At 42.7% G+C, this 24,319-nt stretch overlaps 2 protein-coding genes across 4 annotated transcripts in view; both read left to right on the forward strand.

Moving 5' to 3' along the window:
* Nucleotides 1-24,319, forward strand: part of LOC126872447 (transmembrane protein 132C) — an 80,661-nt gene that overhangs the window by 23,016 nt on the left and 33,326 nt on the right. The window lies entirely within an intron of this gene.
* On the forward strand, nucleotides 17,088-19,463 carry LOC126872454 (phospholipase A2-like). Its single transcript, XM_050632417.1, has 3 exons — nucleotides 17,088-17,394; nucleotides 18,292-18,450; nucleotides 19,354-19,463. The coding sequence occupies exons 1-3, from the start codon at nucleotides 17,213-17,215 to the stop codon at nucleotides 19,430-19,432; spliced, it is 420 nt and encodes a 139-aa protein (XP_050488374.1). The 5' UTR covers nucleotides 17,088-17,212; the 3' UTR covers nucleotides 19,433-19,463.

Raw genomic sequence — 24,319 nt, forward strand, 5'->3', positions numbered from 1 at the left:
AATAATCGAAACGGAGAGACGAGACCGTCGCGAAATCGCATCGATCCCAGCACGATTGAATAACCTGCATTTGCCAAGCCGATGTGCCAACTTTAGCGTAAAACGACCGCTCGACCGTATAAGCTGGCATTGAAACCACGCTCTTGTTCGCTCCAGTGGAACCGATGATCGATCATAGTTCCCACCATCGCGCCATATTGCTGTCGTTTCTTGTAATAAAACACGGATATACACACGGATATACCGCTGGAGAAAGTTCAATCCGCATTCTTCGCGGACCACTCGCGATTAGATATCTCGTGCGATATGACGCTCCTTAATTGCTAGCATACGTGTCGAAAGGAATCGCCGTCTTAGAAAGTAGAATATCCCTTAATTCTCGAGGAAATGCCTCCACCAGATTAATGGCCAATTTCCCCCTCTCCACCACCCTCCACCCACCCAACACCATCCCTAAATCTCGGCCGTTTTCTTCGAGTAGAATATATGTATCTATCTACTTAGGTTACCTATATGTATACATATGTATAGCCGGATTTACATACATTCCGATGATGCTCCGCATCGTTTCCCTCGTAGGTATCAAGTACTGGTTCGAAACGTTGGGTTACATACATGGTAAGAGAGTAATGGAACTCTGGCATGGTTGCAAACTATCCATAAGGGATAATGAAAGCTTGCGAAGCGCCACGCATCGGTCTTGATGAAACGTGCTTTTCTATGCGGATATAGGATATTTAGCTCGTTTATCTAATTCCTCTATTTCGTACATGGAACAACGTACCATTAACGATGCGTAAGGGAAAATATACGATACGTAGGTTTTTCTTTCATTTTCTTAGTTTAATTTCGATTTCAATTCATTGCCATTAGCTTGGATAATTTCAATACAAACGAGATTTATACGTTTCGTACGATACCTATTAAGGTTTAAAGATGTAACTGTAAAAAAAAAAAAAAAAAAATAAAATAAACGGTGACAAACTCACGCAGGTTTCGTAAAAGTTGGTAAATGGAAATTTGTTGAACGTGTACGTCCGTGGTATCAGAGAAAAAGTCCGATCGCCGAGTGTATTTGTGACGTTACGTAAGCGGTTAATTGGATCTGAGAAAGAGAATTTTGAATTATAACGATACGAGACGAGCGAAAGTATGGCGCTACTCGGATTAGTACGTGCTAATCTGACGTATTAATGGATCATTTAGCAGTCTCAGGAGATTACTCGTATCGCGTCGCGGTTACGTATATTTACCTTTTCATTTAGAATGTTTTACTATTGAACATCGATATCAATGGCGCGGCGTTTTACCTGAGTTCGTATATTAAAGTATGATTCTTTAATAAAAATACGTTGAAAAAGAAACGATATCGTTGGAAATTTTACGAGGAATAAAGCATTCAGTTTATCCATTATTTCCACGCGGTGGAAGCGTCTCTGCCCTTCGACCCGCTTAAACGTTTTAAAGCCTTCTCTATCTTCTCTCTCTCTCTTTCCCCCTCTCTCTCTTATTGTTATCGTTCCCGGCTTTATTGGTTCTTGAAATTAAACTTCGAAATTGCGACGGTTCAGCTGCGGCTGAGTTATTATCGCTGGCCTACTGTTCGTCCAATGTTCTCTTTGCTCGTTTATGCATCGTCTATAAGCTTTCGCGCAATGTGTGTAGAATTGATCGATGACGCGTCCTCCAGCATGCTCTTCGTCATTATCCACTATATAACGTACTGCTGTACGCTCAACTTTCCAGGGATATGAAGTGCGTTTCGTAATCAACCCGTTGGCGTCAAATTATCTCTGTCCACGGCAATTAAATTTTCCTGCAGCTCGGACTGAAAGTTTCGCTGTTAAAAAAAAGGTATAAAAATTTGTCGACGCGACAATCTAAATATTTGAAATTCCTAATCGTTTATTTAACTCTTAAATATCGATCGCAGTGCTATTTCGTACAGAGAAATGGAATTAGTTGGTAAAAATTTTGTGTCAAATTATCCTTGTCCAAAAGTGGAAACAGCGTTTCTCTCGCTGTTTTTCAAGTCGCTGTCTTTTCATGAAAGTATCTATCGATACGACAGTGCGAACGACCAAGGTTTCAACTCGAACGATTAAATCTTGAGATGACAATCTGTGCCGCGGCAAAAGTCCTATTCTATGTATCTATTTCGACGCTACCTTCCATAGGAAAACACAGTAGAAAAATAGCGGATTGTACCGACCATCCGCTTTCGTTAATCAAACTTTTAGCCCTTGGCTTAATCTTCGTGCCCGAAAATTATGTTTTTCTGGAACTCGATCCAGAGAAAGAAGTTTCTCCATCGGAAGAAAATAGAAAAATTGCTATTTTTCTTTCATAAAAATATTTATCAACGTAATAGCCCGAAACAGCAAGATTTCGATTCGCTGAACGTTTAAATCTTGGAAACGAATCTGTGCGTCAGCCAAAGTTCCATTTGATTTTTCGATATCCGACTGTACCTTGTATGAAAAACACGATAGAACGGGGAACTGTATCGGTCCTTCGGACTTGCTAATCAAAAATTGTCCTCTTCGGCCCGGAACTGATAACGATCGAGGGATTGGTCAGTGGTGGAGGGAATAGGATTTATCGCGGAAAAAACGCAAAAGAGTCCGGTGGAAACCGGTCACGAGAACGCGTTCGTTACGGTTTTATTTGTTTCGGCTGGGGCAGAGGCGACGATCGATCCTCGGCGGCGTCGCAGCCGCCGTCGCCGCCGCCGCCACCTTCCATCGCCTCTTTCTCTTGGTATCTCGGTGACTTCGACTCGCTCTACCTACACCAACCTAATCGATACTCGACCCGACTCGTCTCGATTCGACTATGCTCTCTTTCTACGGCAAAGACGATGACGAAGACGGCGACGACATCGTCGACATCACCGCCTCGGCCCGAGTCTTCCACCGAGCTTTTGTGTCTCGCAGGCGCTATCTAATCGCTTGATCGCGCTTCGAAGCACACCGGGATTCCGCTTGACTTCCCCCTGTTGACCTTCTGCTTCATCCCCCGAAGACGTCGCGTAATTATCGAACGCAAACTGGATGCGACTGCTAAGGATAACGCCACTGAAATCCCTCCTGTCGTTCCTTTCTTCGTTTTTCCTACTTTTTCGCAGGCGACGACGTCGATTCGCTTATCGAGATAGATTTTCCAGCGTGTTTTCCACGATGTTTTTATTCGCCGTGGCACCGCCAACACACCGAATTCCCACGACTTTGCTTTTCCCGGTGGCCGGTTAAAACGGATCCCGTCGCTAAACGAAAAGGTTTCTCGGACACCTGGACAGAAATTTCCTCGAGGAGCTCTCCACCGTTCTTCCGACTGATGCACAATGTGAAACGGCAATCTCGTTTTCCACGTTGGATGCGCGGATGATCAAAGAAAGCGGTAGACTGCTTCGCTGAAAAGAATAACGAAATTGCAATTTGCAATTTCATCGTCGGACAGAGCGTTGCTCCCGATAGAAATATTTAAATTGGAACGAAGCAGTCGTTGGATATCGACGTTTTAATTCACCGATGGAGCACTCGAACGAGTCATTTTTGACGACTCGTCGTTTCGCTCCTCCCATGGTCGTCCTGGTTTAATTGGACGACATTACGTAAGGGCTACCTAATGCGAGCATCAAGATCGCCGCCTCTCCAACTCTAATGTGTTATGAATTATGCACTCGAGGGTTAAGTCCCTCTTAGTCCCTCGGCTTACTTTGACGAGCCTCGCCCTCCTCTTGTATCATTATACGTTCAAGTAGAATTACCAGCGTCGTGCCGCCCGCATTTCCTAGCACCACGGTTATTGCATAATTTCTCTTGCCCTGTCCCTTAAGCCTTTGAAGACAAACTCGGAGCGGTTTACGCGAAACACGCCTAACGGCGTTGTGCGTTGTTCCAACACCCGACGTATGCATTTAAGCCTCGGCTCTCTAAAAAGAACCTTCGCCTTTGGATATCGTAAAATACGTCATTCAATGGACAGATTACCCCGCATTATGTGTTTTCCCCGCATACGCCGTAAAAGACACTAAAGCAGTCGGATTAATTTGGTTCGTTTGAACGAAGCTTTAATACGTATCTTTCGCGAAACATTTATAAATTACACCAAGACCGGAAGGAGACTCAACATCAAGTCAGGATTGTATCAAAGCCTGAAAGAGATCTGAAAAGCTGCGTGAAAGCTACGACACATTTTTAGTAGAACCATAGATTTTACACAGATCGTATACGCGAATTACGTTAATATACAGCGGGAGTATCTCTAACGCTTATCGTACGTTCAGAATGTCTATTTTTAAAGTGGACCAATAAATAAAGATCGCTTCATCACATTCGTGTCTTTGCACCGTACTAACGAAATTCCAAAGTGTTTTGCAATAAAAGTTTTGCCTGATAAGGCGATAAACGCAATTGAAATATTCGACGATCGTAACAAGCTTAATCCCTTTTATCATCGTCTCGCGTCTCGTTCTCGAGCAACGAATCCATACTACCGACTGGTCTCGTTCCAGGCTGTTGAACCGGCCACCATCGGGCTGTATCCATCGGTTTTCTTTATTTCCGGCCAAGGAATTACCGTTCCCAAGAAAACGTGCTCGCGAGACTTATCTGGCAGCCGCGTGCACAAGTTAGCGTGACGGAAAATGGGTGGGTGCATCTATTTTCGTTCGCCGGTCACGTAACTACTATGCGGACATACATTATGCGTTGCTACTCGAGGGTATTCATCGAGGTTGCGGCTTACACCTCTCGTGAGCTCTCCCGGTAGCTCGCGTACACATCGACGTGCCTGCGTAACAACGTATTTCGTGGTACGTAGGCGTCGGAAGTGGATGCGTATTACGCGTCAAGAGTTGCGGAGAGTTTCGCCTGTCTCGTACTCTCTATCTGTCGGAAGTAATTACACGCCACGTACCGTCCGATTGCCAGGGAAAAAGTTGTCTCTTTGATTTTTTACACTCGACCAACCGCATCAACCGTGCTCACGCTACAGCTTGCACAAACGATACATCTTAATGCGTCATTCTTGCCACGGATTATCAATCTTCCCGTGACCGCTACGAACCCTTTGATCGGTGCTTAACTTTTTTATAAATCACCGCATCGATTTCGTTTCGTCGCATCGCGTCTCGGATCGATCAATCACGCGGCTGTGTTTTCATGGATGAAATATCTCTCTATTTTCCAATGGGTTATAGCGCATTACGAAAGTATTCCAACGCTTATCACTGAAACTGTCCATTTGCGGATACGGTCTCACCGATACACCGGTTGCTAGAATACGTACTATACGCAATAGATACTTGGATCGAGCGGATTTATCCTCCCATTCCTTGCTACAATGTTGGAACATCTCATCGAATATGCTTTCTGACGCTATGTACGCGCTCGTAAATTATACGTTATTTTATTATATGCTGTACGCGTGTGATCGTTTAAACGCTTGTTCGTATCACGCTTGGTATTAGTATGGTTTTACTAACGCGTCAATAAAATAAGATAAAGTTAAATTAAACGAGGACCGCCAGTGTCGTAGAAAATATTTCGAAATTTCATTAGCATTCTAATTAGACAGTCATGAGAGCAATAAGGGAATCAAAGTTGTTGCAGAATTATAAACTTTACCAATACGAGCACGACAACCGAGACTCGCGACGATATTAATAAAAATTCAGAATATTCCATATAACGTAATATATTCATAAAACGTATCTGCGAGTATCGAAATACTTTCACGGACCTGTGTGTGTGTGTGTGTGTGTGTGTGTTTGTGTGTGTGCACGAGCTTCTTTCGCGTGCTTCGTGGCGCATTTATGCCGGAACTTTCATATAGAATGACATATTACGCGATAAGAATTTGCCAGCGCCAATTCTTTCTTCCATAGCCAGGATAATTTATGCTATGATAATCGAGGTAATAAACGACAGGCAAATAAAACTTGTGGTTCGAAAAGTTTTCCTAGATTTTGACGATCGCTAACTCTGTCCAGCTAACTCGTTGAAGATCTTCGATTAAAACTTTTTCCACGATCATTTTTTCTTCTTTGAACACTCCATACGGCGTAAATCTTTGATACCTCGACGAGTCGTTTTCGATCGTGGGTTACGATAATCTTTGCTCACCGGGCTTTTTGATTATTCCTCGCGACGCTTCGCACGCGTCATTCACCGGAAATGCGTTGGATCGTGCAGAATGTTCGTGGCATTTCCGACGGCGCCAGCTTTCAACGCTTTTCACCTGGCCAGTAAATGCTCGGCATACCTCTATCCACCTAAAAATCAACACGTGTCCCACAGGCGCACCCCAGAGTTGGCCTCTGCACAAGTTGCCCGTACTTTTATCGCATTGTGAAACGGCGGAGAGCGAGAAATCATGAACAGGAAGAAACTCCGCTTTCGGTATCTATATCGTATCGCGCGAAAGTCTATGAAGAAAACAGCACGAGACTGCGATAAAATTGCCAGCCGTAGAATTTCTTTTTTAACCCTCCGGAGATCGCGTTTGATCTGACAGAAACACCTGGCACTTTCGTCGTAAATATTTTTTGATCGTTACAGCGTACAAATAGTTGACGAAATTTTTATGTCGCTCGCCGATTAATAACTCTTTGAGCATCTACCGTAGGAAGCTTTTTTATCATGGTGTCTGAGTGTAACGCGAAATGTAAATACAAATAACCAGATATTTATTATCGCGGTATAGTCGTAACGATAGCGGAGAAGAAAATTATTGTCATCTCTTTCCCCCGTCCCACCGTGGAAGAACGAGTGTTCCGATACTTGAGCGATGATATACAGCTATAGGTAGGCCAGTTATACCCATAAATCATTTATATTTCACGAGTACTCTTTTGTATGAAAAATTTCTATATCTCGAAGAAGCAACGAAAGGGAACCGTGACCTACGACGAAACGTTTAGTATCATGACCTCCGCGAGGTTAAGGAAAATCCTCGTTCGTTTTACGCGCACCATATAGCTGACATTTGCCAAAATACGTTGCACGATCCTTAGGAGAGGAAATGGTCGCGTGCATATTCCGTAGGTTAGATATTATCGCTAGGAACCGGGCAATATTCAGAGTGACAAAGTACGAGGAATTAGGGACAGGAAGGTAAAGCAAAGCACAGCGGAGTAGCGCTCGATCTTGATAATTTGACGAACAGGCAGCGAGGTCAAAGGACGATATCGATAGGCTTCACGAGGCTGATTATTTTCCCGATTCCGGCGTATTCAGCGCGGCCGCTATTAGTCTCTGGCAGCTGCGATGCCAAGGCCATTCCCAAGGGACATTGGAATTGCTTCCGCTCGTATTTGAACTGGCTTTCGATATTCATGCGGCCGAAATGAAGGAACGGAGCCGTATATATCAGGGCCGTGTACCTTCGCGCCGGTTGGTTCCAATTGTTCGCGTGTAGAGGTGTCCTTTTTCTGTGCTCGACGCCGGCTGAAGAGCCCACTCGTCCCGATCGATCGATTGGAAACTATTCCCGGCCATTACGCCGGAGTAGTCACCAGTGGGAGAAGGACGACTTCACCGGGGGAGGCCTGTTGCCACGACGGAGACAATAAACGAGGAGAAAACGCGCGTGGCAAGGGGCGGCGACCATCCTCTCTCCCTCGTTCCGCTGAATACGAGTGATTCATTATGCATCCGACAACTGCAAGATCTGTGCAAGTGCAACAGAGGAAAGTACGTACGCGTAACAGAGCGACAATCACGGTAACGATGGCCTAATAATGGAAACAAACGGTAGCGAATCAATCGGGGCCATTTTAACGATCGATGTGCCTCGAGGGTTGCGACTGTTTCTTCTTTTTCTACGCGTCGATCGACCCGCTTCTCCACGTCGATTCCCTTTGATTCGCGGATGGCTCGTTCCTCCATAGACCACGATACGGATCTAACGAGGCATAACGGGTAATCGAGTACGAAGAATGACAAGTGCGTTCTTCTGTTCGTAATTAGCAAGACACCTGTCGTTTCTATCCCAATCTTGACAATTGATCGAACGTACGAGGAAAACGAAGATTGGGATCTCGTGAACGAGCATATAACGAGTATATGTACGAAGAGAAACAATTCGTTGAAGCTGTTTGAATGAATTAGAACGATATAGTAAAATTTGATAAACGTAGTCTCGATAAGATATTATACAGGGTGGTTGGTAACTGGTGGTACAAGCGGAAAGGGGATGATTCTACGCGAAGAAAGAAGTTGAAAATATAGAATAAACATTTTTTTTTTTTCATTTTTCCATCGAGACAACGATCTACAGTGAGATCCCTTATAACGAGACGTGATAAAGTGCACGCGTACCGAGCGGAAATTCAAAGTCGATTTTCTCGAAAACGAAGCCTCGAACGAAAAATTTTTATTGTATATTTTCGACTTCTTTTCGCTTGTACCACCAGTTACCAACCACCCTGTATAACGAGTATATGTACGAAGAGAAACAATTCGTTGAAGCTGTTTGAATAAATTGGAACGATATAGTAAATTTTGATAAACGTAGTCTCGATAAAATATTATTTAATAAAAGAAGCATCTTGTAGGAGCAGGTCGTTTGCTTTCGCTGGTTATGTTTTTGTGTATGTATTTTGCTCCGTTTATTTCCATCGAGTGCGATAAATCGGCGTTTCCTCGTGTAGTTCAATAAATAGACGAATCTTTTTTCATTGAGTAGGAGTTTTCGTTGGAGATTAAAAATTCAACGCATCGCGCACCGGCGATGTTCGATATAACAGAAGCGTAGGAAATTTAAGCGGATAAAAAGTAAATGTCTATTTTTCATCTGGATCGATTCGCCTCTCGGTATTTGCGCTTTCGATGGCTTCCTTTTTATCCGCGATATGTTTCTAGTTGCATAGGTAAATAGTAAATACGTTTCGCTTGGCGACTATCTAAATGGAATATTGGAGAAAAAGAAAATTGAAAGGAATAAACGAGTCTCGTGGAGACAGTGAAAAAGAAAAGCGTTAAATTACCATTTCCAGTGCAAACAAAATCTCAAGAATCTAAATACCGAGAAACGGATGGCACGTGCTTAATTTAACATTCCCGGCAAAGTACATTTTTGCATAATTCAAATACGTTTCTGACGCGAATTCGAGAAGCAAAAGTCTCCGTGGAAACGCGTTTCAAAGAGCTGCCGCTGTCTGTCGAGGATTCAATCCGGCATAGAACTATACAAAAAACGGTTCTTTTACAAGCAACATCAAAGCATTTGGGACGGCCGAGCTTGGCAGCAGTCTCGGTCGAAGTTGAAACTCTCGCCGCCGTCAGAACCAAAAATTCGACGGTAACGATTTTCGAGAGCGTAATATCGAATCAAAGCGCAGACAGTAATCGGTCGTTCGTCGATTTTCTGTCTCATCAAACATGTCAGATATTTACTGCGCGGAGCAGATCAAGATTCCACCGACGTACCCGTACGTTATAAAAGAGTATGCGAAAGCCGCCATTCGTACACAACCGTACGATCTTCTGCAATGGACTTGCGCTTATTTTCGAGCCCTTGCGAACAACGATATTCCCCCTGTCAAAGTAAGTGCCTAACCTGTTCGTGATTTTCCTCGGATTTTTTCGTTTTCTCTTCTCGAGAGACGTTAAAGGACCTGTTCCGGGTGATGGGGGGTGAAAGGACGACGCAAGAAGAATACAGGGGATGATAGCTAAGATCGAGAAAAATGAAATAGGATAAGGAACTCGAGCAGAAAAATCGTGGTGCGCGTTTAATCTCGCCGGTTTGTCTCGTTCGAAGATAAAGCGAAACGTGTGTCGCTGACGTATCTTTTCTACATCCCTATTATCTTACAAAGGGATGATTAAAGTTTATTCCAACGGACGTTCGTTCCTTTTCGAGTGGTTGTTCGAGTAGCCTCGTTAAACGTAATCTTTTCTATCGCTTCCATTGTACGTTATACGTTTAAAACCCCGTCGATCCGTATCGTATAATTAAGCGGATAGATAAGTAAATCAATCCTCCGGCTAAATTTAATTATTCAAGTTCGGTTAATGGCATTTCGTTTGGTTTGCATGGCAGAGTTCGTTTAATCAGTCTCGAAGCAGCGCTAAGAAACGTGTTCCATAGGTTGAATCAAATTTTCCAACACAATTAAGAATTTCGTACCAAGCGCGATTAATTCTCGTTGGCTTTCGAGCACGGTAACTTTCGTTAACTTTCAATGTGTTTCTGCCATCGTGGTACAAACTGGCGAAAAAGAGCGATTCTTTTTATGAAAAATTAAGTGGAAAACGTAGAATAAAGATTTACGTGCGAAGCTTCGGTTCGCCGTGATTTACCGCGATTTTTATTGCAACGATCGTACATGTACGAAGATCGTGAATCGAGGCATGTAAATTGAAATATCGATCGACTCAGGCTCCATCGAGGGTCATTAACAGCGTACAAATTTTTTTGTTCGATAGGAATTTATCGGGATTTTGTCAATTCGTTCGCCTAGAATCTAAATTTCCCAGATTTAATTGCGATCGGTTCGATTAACCAGCCAGACTGAGGAAAATCGATTAACTCGGTTAATCGAAACGATCGCTGTAAATTAATCCGCTCGGTGGAGACCGCTGGCCGTTTATTGGCCACCTCCAACGCCCACCTTTTCAGGATTTTTCTTTTTTAACGTTGATGCATTATAGACGACGTCCATGACCGGACGCGAATAGAATCCAGTTATGGGATTCCAGCCTTGAACTATCGGATTTCCCTATTTTCCTAGTTTCTTCTCTTAGGATTTTTTGCTCGCGTCGAACGACCAAAGTAATCTCGGCCTGACATAAAGCATCCATGTCCGTGACCCGAAACAATACTCGAAGGATTCCGGTCCGGCCGAGACATTGCTCGTGCTATTTTTACACAGGGTGTATAAATCTCAATCTTTATCTCAACAAAGACGTTTCCAGTAATGCTTATTTTGTTTCCAGAGAGAAAGAGAGAGAGAGAGAGAGAGAGACATGTTACGATGTCCGTTGGCTAACACGTTATAGCTTAATAAATTCGTCACGTACGAAACTACAACGCCTACCTAAATGAAAACACGTAGTTACGTTAAAAGAAAATAAAAGTGATCTTGAAATCTAGGCGTTCGCCTAGATAAGATTTCCGAGCTTCGTAAAATAAGCTGTCTCCTTTGAAGCATGTTCTACTTGTAACATATTTTCCAACGACCAATAGTTAACAAGCTAACCACGCGCAAATATAAAATAGATCTCGTGCAATCGCCTCTATATCGAGCTTCTTGCCTTACTTTCTCTCTGTTGTTTTAAATAAGCGTTAAGCAAACGGTTATTAACCGGCGGGAACGAAACGGCGTTGCAAGGTCGAAAGAAAATTTTCACCTTCGATCGTCGCGTTTATTTCTGAATTACTATCGTGTTTACACGCGATCCTTTAACGGCCTATGAACCCACGCCTTTTCTTCCGCTTGCGTAAAAGCGATCGATCTGTCGACGCCACAGTCGTTACAGTTTACAGTTTACGCTTTACGTTAACTCTGCGTGATCGAGTTACGGACATTGCCTATGACTTATCGTCAATAACGTAACGTCCCGAGCAATTGTCCGGTTGGTGATCATAGATCGTTAACCTTGTGGTATATTTTCTTAGGAAAGATTAGAGTACCCTCCCTTCAGCCATCCGTCGGGTATCACTCCTGGCTACCTGAAGACCCTCGTGAACGTGTTCGGTCACGTGGAGAACGTGTGCCTGAGAAGGATACTGTTAAGCTGGCAGGGCATCTCTTTACCCGAAACCACTCTTTTGCGAATGTTGCTGGTAGGCAAATTTTTGCCCGAGAAAGAGTGCGACTTTTACAAATTCCTGGCGATCGCTTGCGGATTCTTGGGCAAGGTAAGCCGTCTGGCCTGAAAATAGCACCTCCCTGCCAACATTCTCGTATGAAATACCTAAAATAGAGCGTGCCTATAAGCCCACCTCCTCCTCTAGCGTGTGATCTTTATTGCGTCCTAAGAATAGTATTTTTAGACCAGACTCGTTCATCGATTTAATAATCTCTTGGTACCAACGTACGTCTCGTGATTGATGAAGCAACAGCGGTTTTTATCGCGTGGGTGTATCGGTATAAGCTGGCATAAACACAGGCACTTTTTTAGCTCGGTCGACGAGATCATAGTTTTTACCGCAAGGTCGTTTATTAGTCTAAAATAATTATATCTCTTGGATCCTCTCCGCAAGAAAATTCTGTGGTGGAAAACGCGTAACGGATAGAGATAGTTCGATCTTTCTTTCGAATTATACGAAACGTTGTCTTATTAATTTATCGGAACGATTTACAGCGTGCTTATGCTCCAGACAAAACGTTCGACTCGTTAATGAAATTTTTCTCCGCCGTGAAAGAGAACGTTTCTCCGGCCGTTTTGTATCAAAGGTCTTTCGAAAATACATAAAATTGCCGCGGACGAGGCACGTTCCTCCGCCATGTATTTAACTCACCGGACCTTAATGCGAATCGATGAATCATCGTTACCGGCTGAATTAAATTAATCACTGGCCATTGTTGCCGGCTACCAATTCGCGCCGATTCACCTACATCCTTTGTGACTTACCCCCGCAGAATCTATTCGAAACGATGATATACGTGTGCGAATTGCTGACGGAGGAGCCAGAAGGCGGCTCAGCGATGATACCCGTGCGAACCTTCGTCCGCCTCTACGAGTATCTAGCGATGCTCGATTGCAGCGGCGAATGCCCCTATGTGATAATGGAAGATGACACGAAGGAGATTTCACCTCCCAGTGAACCGTCCACCCTTACCAGCACCTTCGACTCTAGACTGTATCTTGTGCCATCCGCAGTGGAAGAGGTAAAAAGCGAATTTACGAACGCGTTTACATCGCGGATGATATTCATCCAGCGTGAAAGAACGGAGAATTTATGCCGCAGATCGTAACGCTTATAACCTGCATTAAACATTTTTATAGCGCAAAGATCTTAGATAGTACGTTGATCTAAATTATTTCCATTAGCAACAATCGTCGTAAATAGCCGACGTTCTTTTCGCTTACGCGGCGATGATCATCGATGACGGAACTTTCTTTCTTCGGGTTACCAACGAGGTAAAGTCAATTCGTCGATGCAAAATTCGTTTTTCGATCGATTACTCGAACACTGGTTTCGTTAGAAATTATAGCTGTTTACTCGTTACTGGACAAATTTAGACGTATCACTGTCGCTTCGCTATGAATCATCGTGCATTTGATTCATCAGAAGTGGAGATTTGCCCTACTTTATTCATTAGCCACTTTGGACATTCGCTTCGACTGGGATACAGACGAAAACAGTTCTCTATTCCTTGCTCTGTTCTTTAATCAGTCACTCGAAAACTAGGTTCGTCAGTAGCAATGGCCGTTTACTCGTTACCGGACGAGATTACACTTATCACTGTGTCTCTCCACTACGTATGAATCATTCATTCACTTGGACATTTTGTACGTTGGTCGCTTTACACGTTCGCTTTTGCATGAAATACGAGTATGGACGAAGACAATCTCTACGCCTTTTATCGTGGATGAAACATTCGCGCGTGAAACGTTGTAAAGCGTAAGTTCACGTTAATCCCATTTTTCATCGAATCGGAAGTTCGATTCGCTGGTCGATACGCGAGTGCATCGTTTAATAGAGAGGAAAAATGTATCTACGTGTGCGTTGTGTGGCGCGATGTACAATTCGGTCGGAGATTATCTACTGTGGTTCCCTGTAGCTTATTCGGCGAGTGGCGAATCATTTTTCAGGGTATTCGGCATCGGTCGCGATTAATGGAACGGAAAAGGTTGCGAGAGCAAACGTGGCACTCGACGAGCTCGTCGAGTGCTTGCCCGGCAATCACCAAATATAATTTCGTTAATAACGCACCGATGCAAATGGAATCGCCGCGCAATCGAAACAGGACCAGAGAAATAATTACTCGATGCGTGGAACCGGGTGTTTCAGCGCCCTCGGTAAACGGCGAATCGCGGATGCGTAGCGCAAATTTACAGAACGTACTGATTGTAGCATATTTTAGCGGAAACGCTGCTTTTCCCTGCTGTGAGTCGAGTTAATTCAGTGAAAATCGATCGGATCCGAAGGCAGAGGGCACCGATACTCGGCCAATTAACGCTTTTGCCAGTCATTTTTCTCCGTTCTCTCTCGTTCTCCGACAAACATGCCACTTTTAATCGAACTCCCGTCAGGAAGAAGAATCCGGCAAGCTGGATGTTTGTCCGTTTACTCCCAGCGAAAGTCGATCTTCCGGGATCTTGCAAGTTTTGAAGGATTACAGCGGTGACGCACGACCTTCCGAAGTTGACGAAGCGCAGCAGGAAGTCGCCGTTGCGGCGCTAAAAGACCAGATCGACGTCGGATCGATGGTATCGGAGAAATTATCGGAGAAAGAGGTTCGTAAATAAGCGGAACGTATCGGATCGTATAAAAAATACGAGCTGCGGATAAAAGCGCTACTTGGTTTAATTATGTCGCGGTAACGAATGTTGAATCGCGTGGATTGGATAGCTGATTTTCTACCTCGGAGGAGCGTTGAAAAACCGTGTCCCTTTAATTTCGCTTCGGGAATGAGTTTACTGTTTGCCCGTCGTTCGTTAAACGTTACGATTTTTCTCTGCCAGCAGACCGAATGGTAATCTTGCAATCGTTTGTCGACCGTTCGGTGTTTGTTTGACGACTGAAAAAAACAATTAATCGTTGATGCGCGGCTGATTTCTCTGGCATTTTTAATACAACGTATCGAACGTTTCGTTTAGCGAGAAACGAAGAGCGAGAGTCATGTTAACGTTGGTCGCGATTCGTCGCAACCTGCCGTTCCTGACAACCATTTCTTCGACACGGACTACAGCGTTTACGACAGAGACTCGTTCCTGCATTACGGAGAAGAGGATAGAGGGGAGACGACGGTGTCGTACGAGGAAATCGATGACTACGAACCCATCGGGCTCGAAAATATCCTTCACGGTATTTGCGAATGTCTGGAGCCTGTTCGTGAGACGGTACGCGCCCCGACGCCTCCGCCACCCGACCCTTTCGAGGGGTTTCTGGAAAGAATGAAACAGGAGGTAGACGAAGGCCGTCTCGAGATGCGTTTTCGAGTGGAGGGAATCGGTCCACCAGTCTCGACAAATCGCGTTACAGCTGTGAGTCTGTGGCTGTCAGACTGTGCTCGTCGCCAGGAAGGGCTGGTTGGTCCGCGAAATATCAGACATTTTCTTTGCCCCGATCTCGAGGATTGCCAACACGATAACAACGTGGATTGAATGCGATCGATAGCTTGCACCGTGAGAAATATATCTGTCACACGATATATCCGTAGTTGAGTGGTCGCGATCAGCTAAAAAGAGTATGTACATTAATCCGATAACGTTGAAATTCTTGTCTGGGTTCGTGACATGTTATAGCGGACCGCGAAAGTAATTTGAACATTCAGCAGGGGACATTTCTTTATGAATACGTTACATGAAACTTTTTGAAATCTCATTCGCAACACGACGAGACAGTAGTATCGTGATTATAATATTTGTAAAATTTACAACCGACACGGAGACGTGTATAGATGATGTTCGTTACAAACATATATTTGGTAAAAAAATTAGCTCCCATATAATAAATTTAATAAAAAGCCAGCATACAGCATAGTCTTCGAGATACGTTTATGGAAATGACCGTGCTAATTATTGTTACTTACTAATGTGGTAATAATTGAACGTTCAACTATTTGGCGAAATGTATTCACTTAAAAAGTATCTCGTATCTTTTACACGCTCGTTACGAATTTTCAGATTCGTTTCAAATTTGATCAATGTAATCGTCATAGTCGTGCTTCGTTACAGCGTTAACGAAATATTTGAAACCATTTTGCGTGACCCGCGTAATATGTTCGCGTTAATTTGATATCGTTGAAACTTTTGTCTGCCGATGTGACACAGAAAGAGACACGTGTTGCTGGGACGTCTCCGCTCGTCCAGAAACGCGATACACGTACATGCCCCTGTTCACGTTCGTGATCCGCGATTCGAACTAACGAATAATTTACGTTGCAGAGATCATTAAAATATATAGACGGACGAATCGTGCGCGGCCACCTATAAAACATCAACGTGTTTCGACCGTTTGCGTTTTATTTCGCGCCACGCAGAGATAATAACCGTCACGAAACGCACGCAACACACGCTGTTTGACTTTTAACTCGGTGCATAAATTACGGCTGGTAACAGTCAAATTTATGCACGTTTCGGGCCATTTCAAATTCCTGTCGTGATTCGAAGTTTCGTCCAAATTCGTCGCATTACACGTTCGCTTCTGTAATTGGTTTTTCGGTGTTTTAAAAATTTTGTTGGCCGATTATCGCATGGCCCGGGCGTAATTTCTAAGAATGAAAACAATGAAACTGGACCATAAATGGAAAACACTTTCTCATATAAGCGTAAGAAACAGCCTGCTGTGCAATTGTATTCCGAACACTGTTGGAACTTCCGCTGGACAAAATTTGGAGAAAAAGTATTTCAAATATTACTTAAAGAAATTCTGATCGGAAGGAACCACTTTTCCTTCTGTTTCTCGGTATTTTCCCGAGTTTCTGGGCCTCCAACGTATTCTCCTTCGTTCGTTTTGTGGCTGTTGTTCCACGTGTACCATGCAGGTCCTTGGATTGTCATGCGTTTTCGCTCTCTGGCTCTCTTCCCACGTCTCTGTTCGCGCACTTCAGCCTATTATGTTCAGAAATCCCGATCCATTTTCTGCCACTGAAATTAAGGACGGACTGTCGGAGAGATGGTTTCCTTCTTACAATTATACTAGGATATTTCCAGGTAAAGGCAAATGTAAATTTTATATTTTCTATGTGCATCATGGATGCATTCACTCACAGTAAAAGATCGGTTTCGTCTAATACGAACATCCAAACTGACCAAGTTCAATTTATTCCAATAAATTGAACGAGTGTACATGTTAGAACAATATTTCAGAACACGCACGATTCTCATTTTCAATTTTTGAAAATTTTGTCAGTAAAAAGTATTAAAAGTTCCTATGCACAGGATGAGTGGGTAAAAACTTTGTCAAGAAATGATTACACTCTTTAACTTTTATCTCAATAAATTTCATCTCGAGCATATTTTGATACAGTCAATAGATAACGGGTTGTTTTTCTTTTTACCGACTCACCCTGTATAGTCTATTGGTTATGGACGTTCTCCATGTTATTATATTTCCTTCCCGCAGATACATTAATATAGCAAGTGGACCGAATCAGTTAGGACGTTTAAAATCAACAGATGCATGTTGCCGAACTCACGACATGTGTCCCGATGTAATTGAGGCTTATAAGAAGAAACACGGATTGACTAATCCTGCCTTTTATTCCAGGTTTTTCCTTAACGTTCTTCTTATTCTCCGCGCTTTTGCCGAAATTCTTTCTAGCGCGAAGCCCACGGCATCGGTGCCAAACCAAAGGGAAGTTTCTTTTCTAGCGCGCTCGTGTTTCGAGGCAGACGTTCGAAATTAATTCTTCTTCCTCGGGGCGACGTTGTTTCTCGTACGGGGTGCACGATTTTCCTACAGTGTCGCACGATTTTCCTACGGTATCGCACAGAGCGAGACTGTAACGTTGGCTTTCAAGCCTGACGCGGACAACATCCAAGCCGTTAAACGTTCTACTTTTATCATAGAACTACGCGAACGTTAACGAGCGCGGTGATGCCAGGTTCGCGTGAACGCCTACGCGGAATTTTCGTCCGGAATCGACCAAATGTCCAGTATCCAGTGAGAAATTGCGCGCGATTAGACATAACGCTATGCGCGAATTGTAGGCGTGCCTAGCCGGTTGCTACCTCGTATGAATCATTCGCCGTGCATATCGAACGCTAGTCGAGTCAAGATGAGAAGCCGGAATTTGTATCTCGGTTACTTTTCCTTGCAAGCTGCTCCTTGAAACTCGGAAAATGAAACCCGTCATCGAGCAGTTGCGATCCCATGTAGAACTTTCATCTTGCAGACATACTATTCCATTTAAGTAAGTTTCTTACTTTTCTAACCGAACCGTGGGTGCCATAATACGTAGGATCATAAGGTTCCTACTACTACTTATTCGATAGATATGAAAATACACGAAAATTTTTAACGACTTTTAGAAATAGCTTATTCGCTATGAACTAGTTGGAGTTAAGTTTCGAATGTTCCTTCGACTGCAAGTGGTTAACTGTAAACGTTTCAATAAGCATCAGGAGACGAAGATAAAAGAAGATTTGGAAATTTGTTCAACAGGTTAAGTTGCGACTGCGACGAAAAGTTTCGTCAATGTCTTAAAAAATCGAAAGACGAAATAAGTGCCAACTTAGTAGGATTCGCCTATTTCACTCTATTAAGAACGCAATGCTTCCGAGTGGATTATCCTATCGTGGACTGCATAGAAAGATCCTGGTTGTAAGTGTAATTACCGTTCGATACGGACGAATGATTTTTTTCTCGTGAATTTCAGCGAAAAAAGAACTTTTCATTCTCTTGCACGATAATTTATGAAATAGTAAAATCAATGGAACAGAGAGAGTTACAATTTATATATTATCGATCTCATGCTGAATTGTGCAATTGCAAATCGAATATAAGGGCAATCGAATAACTTATAGATTTCATTTTTAAAACTATTTTATCATCGATCTCGTTACTGTCACACGAGCATTTATTATACAGGGTGGTTGGTAACTGGTGGTACAAGCGGAAAGCGGGTGATTCTACGCGAAAAAAGGAGTCGAAAATATAGAATAAAAATTTTTCGTTCGAGGCTTTGTTTTCGAGAAAATCGACTTTGAATTTCCGCTCGGTACGCGTGCGGTACGTTATAACGGATCTCACTGTAGATCGTTGTCTCGATGGAAAAATTAAAAAAAAATTAAAACAAAATTTTTATTCTATATTTTCGACTTCCTTTTTCGCGTACAATCACCCCCTTTCCGCTTGTATCGCCAGTTACCAACCACCCTGTAGATTAATATTAGATACATAGTATTAGTCCAATTGTGCAAGAGATTCTAGTTATGTAACGAGCACCTATGTACAAATTTAGAACAATATGAATGCTATACTGTCTAGTATACAGAATAATTTATACAGAAATGCTCAGAAATCGCCGCAAGAATACCCGATCGAGTATATTTCCTCGTACAGTCCAATGGACTGGATTATGAAATATACAAGAAACAAAGCACGCTCGTATCACGCAATCTCGCTGATCTGTCACAAATACAATACATATTCGTTTAACAACGAAATAATCGCGCGGAAATACAAACTACAGTCACCTCAAAGAGAATCTTCTTACAATTACAGTTTGAAACGTTGCAAGAAGTACCGGTTCGATACGAAAGGCCAGAAGAAGTATCAGTGGTTCGATTTACTTGAATACTAATCTTAAGCACGATCCACAAACGACATCGAGTATCTTCAAAAAAAAGTCAATATTGTAGAACTCAACTTGTAACAAAGTTGCAAAATAGCAGCATAAGGATATAAATGTCACACCCTATCAAAATTACGATATGACGTATTCATAGATATTCACAGGCTAAATAAAACGTTGATACAACCTTCTAAATTCACAGGATAAATTTGTTCCTAATATCCCGTCAGATCGAGGATTTATTAAGACGATAGGAGAAATGCGCGGAAACTAATTTTGGCTCTTGACACATTCACGTCCGTTGGCAACAACGTGTTGTCAAGTGTTAGTGTTCGATGATACCACGTTAGTATCGTACGGAAGTCGATCTTTTGCCTAAACTATACGAACTTGGAATTTTTTCGCAAAAAAACACCGGTTACTGATTGAAGTCATTAATAAATTTACGCGGGCGGCGAAGCGCTTATATAAGCAGAAAGTGGATGCAGAAGTGCTGCGCATGGATTTTCACGAGACTGTTTGACTATTTTGGATATTCATAAAAGTATTTTTAACAATATTATACAAGATATCTGTTTTGTTATCGATGTTTTATGATTATCGATGTTTTATTATCGATCAATTCATATTCGCGCACTTTGAAGATATAAAGATGGATAATAAAAAATTACGAACACATTCGCTACTATCATCGATGGAAACAGATCGTATTTTGTTTCTTGTACTTATGTACAATATATTTAATAATACGATGTACTTTCTAGATCAGAGTACAAACATTTTGCTTAATATGACGCGGGAAACGAAAGTGCCAAAAAAACGAAAAAGAAAAAAAAAAGGAAAAACGAGAGGCTGTAGTTTATGCACGAGATTAATCGAAAATAATGTGTTATATATTGTATGTGTATAACCAAAAGATAATAACCATCAAGAACCGCACGTAACACACGTTGCTTTAACTTGTAGATAAATTTATGCACGTCTCGTGTCATTCCACATTCCTGTCGTGATTCGATCATTCATTTCAAATTTGTTCCATCGCATGTCCGCTTTCGTACTTACTTCTCGACGTTTACAAATTTTATTGGCAAATTATCGCATCCACCGAACGTAATTTTCACGATCAGTGGCGCTGAAACTGGGTCGTAAATGGGAAATATTTCCTTATATAAGCCTAAGCAATAGCCAAACGTGCACTTGTACTCTGTTCATCGTCGGAAGGAACAGCATTTAGCTCTGCTTTACGGCATTTTCCGAGTCTTTGCACCTCCATCTTCTTTATTTTCGCCTCTTTTTCCGCCTGCCGTTCAACGTGTACCGTGCGGATTCTGGAATTGTCGTGCGTTCTCGCTCTCTGGCTCTCCTTCCACTTCTCTCTTCGCACACATTAGCGTGTTATGTTCAAAGATTTGCTGACAATGAAATGATAAAACCATCGGAGAGGATAATATTCCTACGTACGAAGCAAATTTGGACTTTACGCCATGGAAGTGCATCGCGGAGTTTGCATGCACCGTGAAAGATCATTTTCGTCCAAGACGGTCAGCCAAACCGACGAATGAACAAAGCAAAGCCAGTAAAGTACATTTACATACATTCGATAAATTCGGTGGATCATCCTGACGTATTCGTGTTCGTTAGAACAACGTTCTATCGGAACACGCATTCGCTGTAATCGTGTCCCGATAGAAGAAGAACAGCGTCACATGGCTACGATAGTTTTCATCATTTCCGACTCTTGGGAATTTCGTGAAGGAAGCTATTCGTTATTCGTGTTCTTATATTTCCTTCCGCCAGGAACATTATATCGCGGATAAGGCAATAAATCAACCTAGAAAACGGAGATGTAAGGGATCTAATCGTGGCACTAAACGCAGATTATATAATTCCACCGTTTGTACCAGCTTCTTCCCAACTTTGTTCTTCGTCCTCTACGCTTTTCTCAAACTTCTTTTTACCGCGATGCTCGCGGCATCGGTGCTGAATCAGAGAGACGTTTCTTTCCTTGCGCGAACGCATCTTCAGGCAACCGCTTTGAATTAGTTGTTCTTCCTCGGGATAGCGGAGCGATGGTTTTTCTCGCAAGGAATGCACGATTTTCCCGGAGTAGATGACAGAGGAAGACTGTAACGTCGCTTTGCATATCATACGCAACCGACGTCCGCGTCGTTCAACGATTCAACTTTTATCACAGAAGCAGGCGAATGTTAACGATCGCGGTAATACCGAGTTCGCGTGAACGCCCACGCGGAATTTTTGCCCGGAATCGACCGAATGTCCAGTATTGAATGAGAAATTAAGCGTTTAGGCGTAACGCTGCGCGCGATTTGTAGGCGTGCCTAGTCGGATGCCACCTCGCGTGAATCATTCGCTGTGAATGTCGTACTCTGGCAAAGTCAGAATCAGAAACTCTTTGTTGCCCGTTGAATTAGTACAGCGATCAGTTTCTTGCGAGATTCTTCCAGGGAAATGGGAAATCGTACTCTGTCTCGGGCAACCCTTTGCAATCTTACGCATAGAACTGCTATGGACCATCCATTTCATTTGTTTCCTTCTTTTCAATTTCAACGTGCAAAGCGTTTCTTTAGGAATATGATACACAGCAGTACGAAATGTCTATTATTTATGCTGAAGATATCGAGATACATTAAAGTTTTAAACAACTTTTATTCGACTGTCAACTAATTGGAATTAAATTTTAAATGTCCCTTCGAATGCAAGTGGTTAATCGCGGACGTTTCAATAGCAACGCGGAACGATGGAGAGTTGATATAGAAAGATAAGTAAATGGAAAATAGGATTGGACATTTGTACAGCGGGTTAAGTTGCGACTGTGACGAAGAGTTTCGCCGTTGTCTTCGCAATTCGCGGGAAACAATTAGTGTCGAGCTAGCAGTAGAAACGTATTTCACTTTCGTGTTAACGAAATGCTTCCGACTGGATTATCCTATCGCGCTGTGTAAAACCAGATCCTTGATGCAAGTGTAATTATCGTTCGATGCAGACGAACGATCTTTTCTCGTGTTCTCATAGACGGCACGAAAGGTTAGCGAATAGAGCGCAAAACATGAGAAAATAACTGTTTATTCTCTTCTATGATAATTTACCAAATAGTAAAATCAGTGAATTAAAAAGTTACAATTTCTATGTCGCTGATTTATCCTTGGGAATTTTACAATTTCAAATAAAACATGGAAATAACTTATGAATTGTAGAATTAATTTCTAAAATTTCATTTGCCTTATCATCAAACTTGATAATCAACTTGTCACAGAAGAATTTATTACGCGTGACGATCTGTCGCGAGTATTCGTCTATCAAAGAAATAATCGCGCAGGAATTTCCACTCAAGTAATTTTAACGAGAAATTTCTTGCAATGATCTCTTGCAACTTTAGAGGGCAGCTTCTTACGATTACAGTTACTTCGAAAAAGTACCAGTGGTCCGATTCACCCGAATACGAATCATAAGGACGATATCGAATATCTTGGAAAGGATCGGTATTTTACCTCAAACTTGTAATAAAGGCGCAAAACAGTTGCATAAAAATAAATGTCGCACCCTATCGGACGTACGACATGGCGGAAGCGTTGACGAGCGAGATAAACGAGTTTCTTTCGCGCGCGTAGCTCTCGTACGGAGGGGAAGAATGGTAAAAAAAAAGAAGGAAATTACATGGAAACGGGAGAAGCACACGGCAACGAGCGAGTAGCGCAAAAGATAAGCGAGCAGAGTTGAATTGGTCTCGGCTTTCCGCGCGTTTTCCTCCATTTTACGCGAGAGGGTGTGCGGGCACCTGGCGCTTAGTGGAGGATTTCCCCGGAAATTTATGTCCGGATCGAGCGCAGCCGCGCCACGCCACGAGCCACGCCACGCCTCGCCCCGCCGATTTACAATTTCTCCCGCTTACCTGTGTGAACTTTCGAACGCGGATAAGTACGCGAACTTTGTTTCAGCGAACGAAATATTCTCGAACTACGCTTTATCGAGACTGTCCCGTGTCTCTCGACCAGTCCGGTGAAACCAATTTTTTCGATTTATGGAAGAAACGGAGTGCTGCCTCGAGCGGCTCGATACTGTAATGCCATACTGACTATACTATATTAGGCAAATGACGTGGTATCTGGGAAATCGTTGATATTTCTACACGACTTTCCACTCGAACTTTTATCTGGCAAATCTTTATCGGAGCATCTCGGCTCGGAACGACAGATTCCCTGGTGTAATAAGCTGGACAGCGTCGGTGCTTGCGAGACCGAATCGAACGATGTTTCGAGCTGCTGGACTAGCGGGCACAAAGTGCTTCACCGTGTTCGTTTCTATGTTAATTTAACGCAGCTTATAAATTCGCAGAATTACTCGCTTTTAATATAAACATGCCGCTATATCGAGGATTTATTAAGGCGCGAAGGAAAATGCGCGGATTTTATGAAACTAATTTAGCCTCTTAATATAAGCTGAACGTGTATGCAGAAGCGTTGCACATGGATTTTGACGAGACTGTTTGGCTACGTAGGTCGTACACGGGCGAATATCTGTTCGAAGTACGTTGAAATATTTGGAGCTCGGACGAAAAAACATGATAAATGTACATTTGAAGATCACGCCGGGGAATATACGAAATTAATTTTCATTCGCTACAAGATAAACGTGTATGGGAAAAATGTTGCACACGAAGTTTGATCGGACGTTTTATCGAGATTGCATAATAAAGAATATCTATTTGATGTAACTGACAAAGATCACGATAAATCTATATTCGAAGACTATGTAGGATAAATACGTATAGTTGACTTTCCATCTACTGTGTCGTTTGGTGGCTAAAGAGAAGTATTTTAACACGAAATGATCGAAGAAGAGAATAATCTGACAGATTCGAAGATACAAGACCTTTGA

The sequence above is a fragment of the Bombus huntii genome, chromosome 13 (genome assembly GCF_024542735.1).
Source record: "Bombus huntii isolate Logan2020A chromosome 13, iyBomHunt1.1, whole genome shotgun sequence".
Lineage (NCBI taxonomy): Eukaryota > Metazoa > Arthropoda > Insecta > Hymenoptera > Apidae > Bombus > Bombus huntii.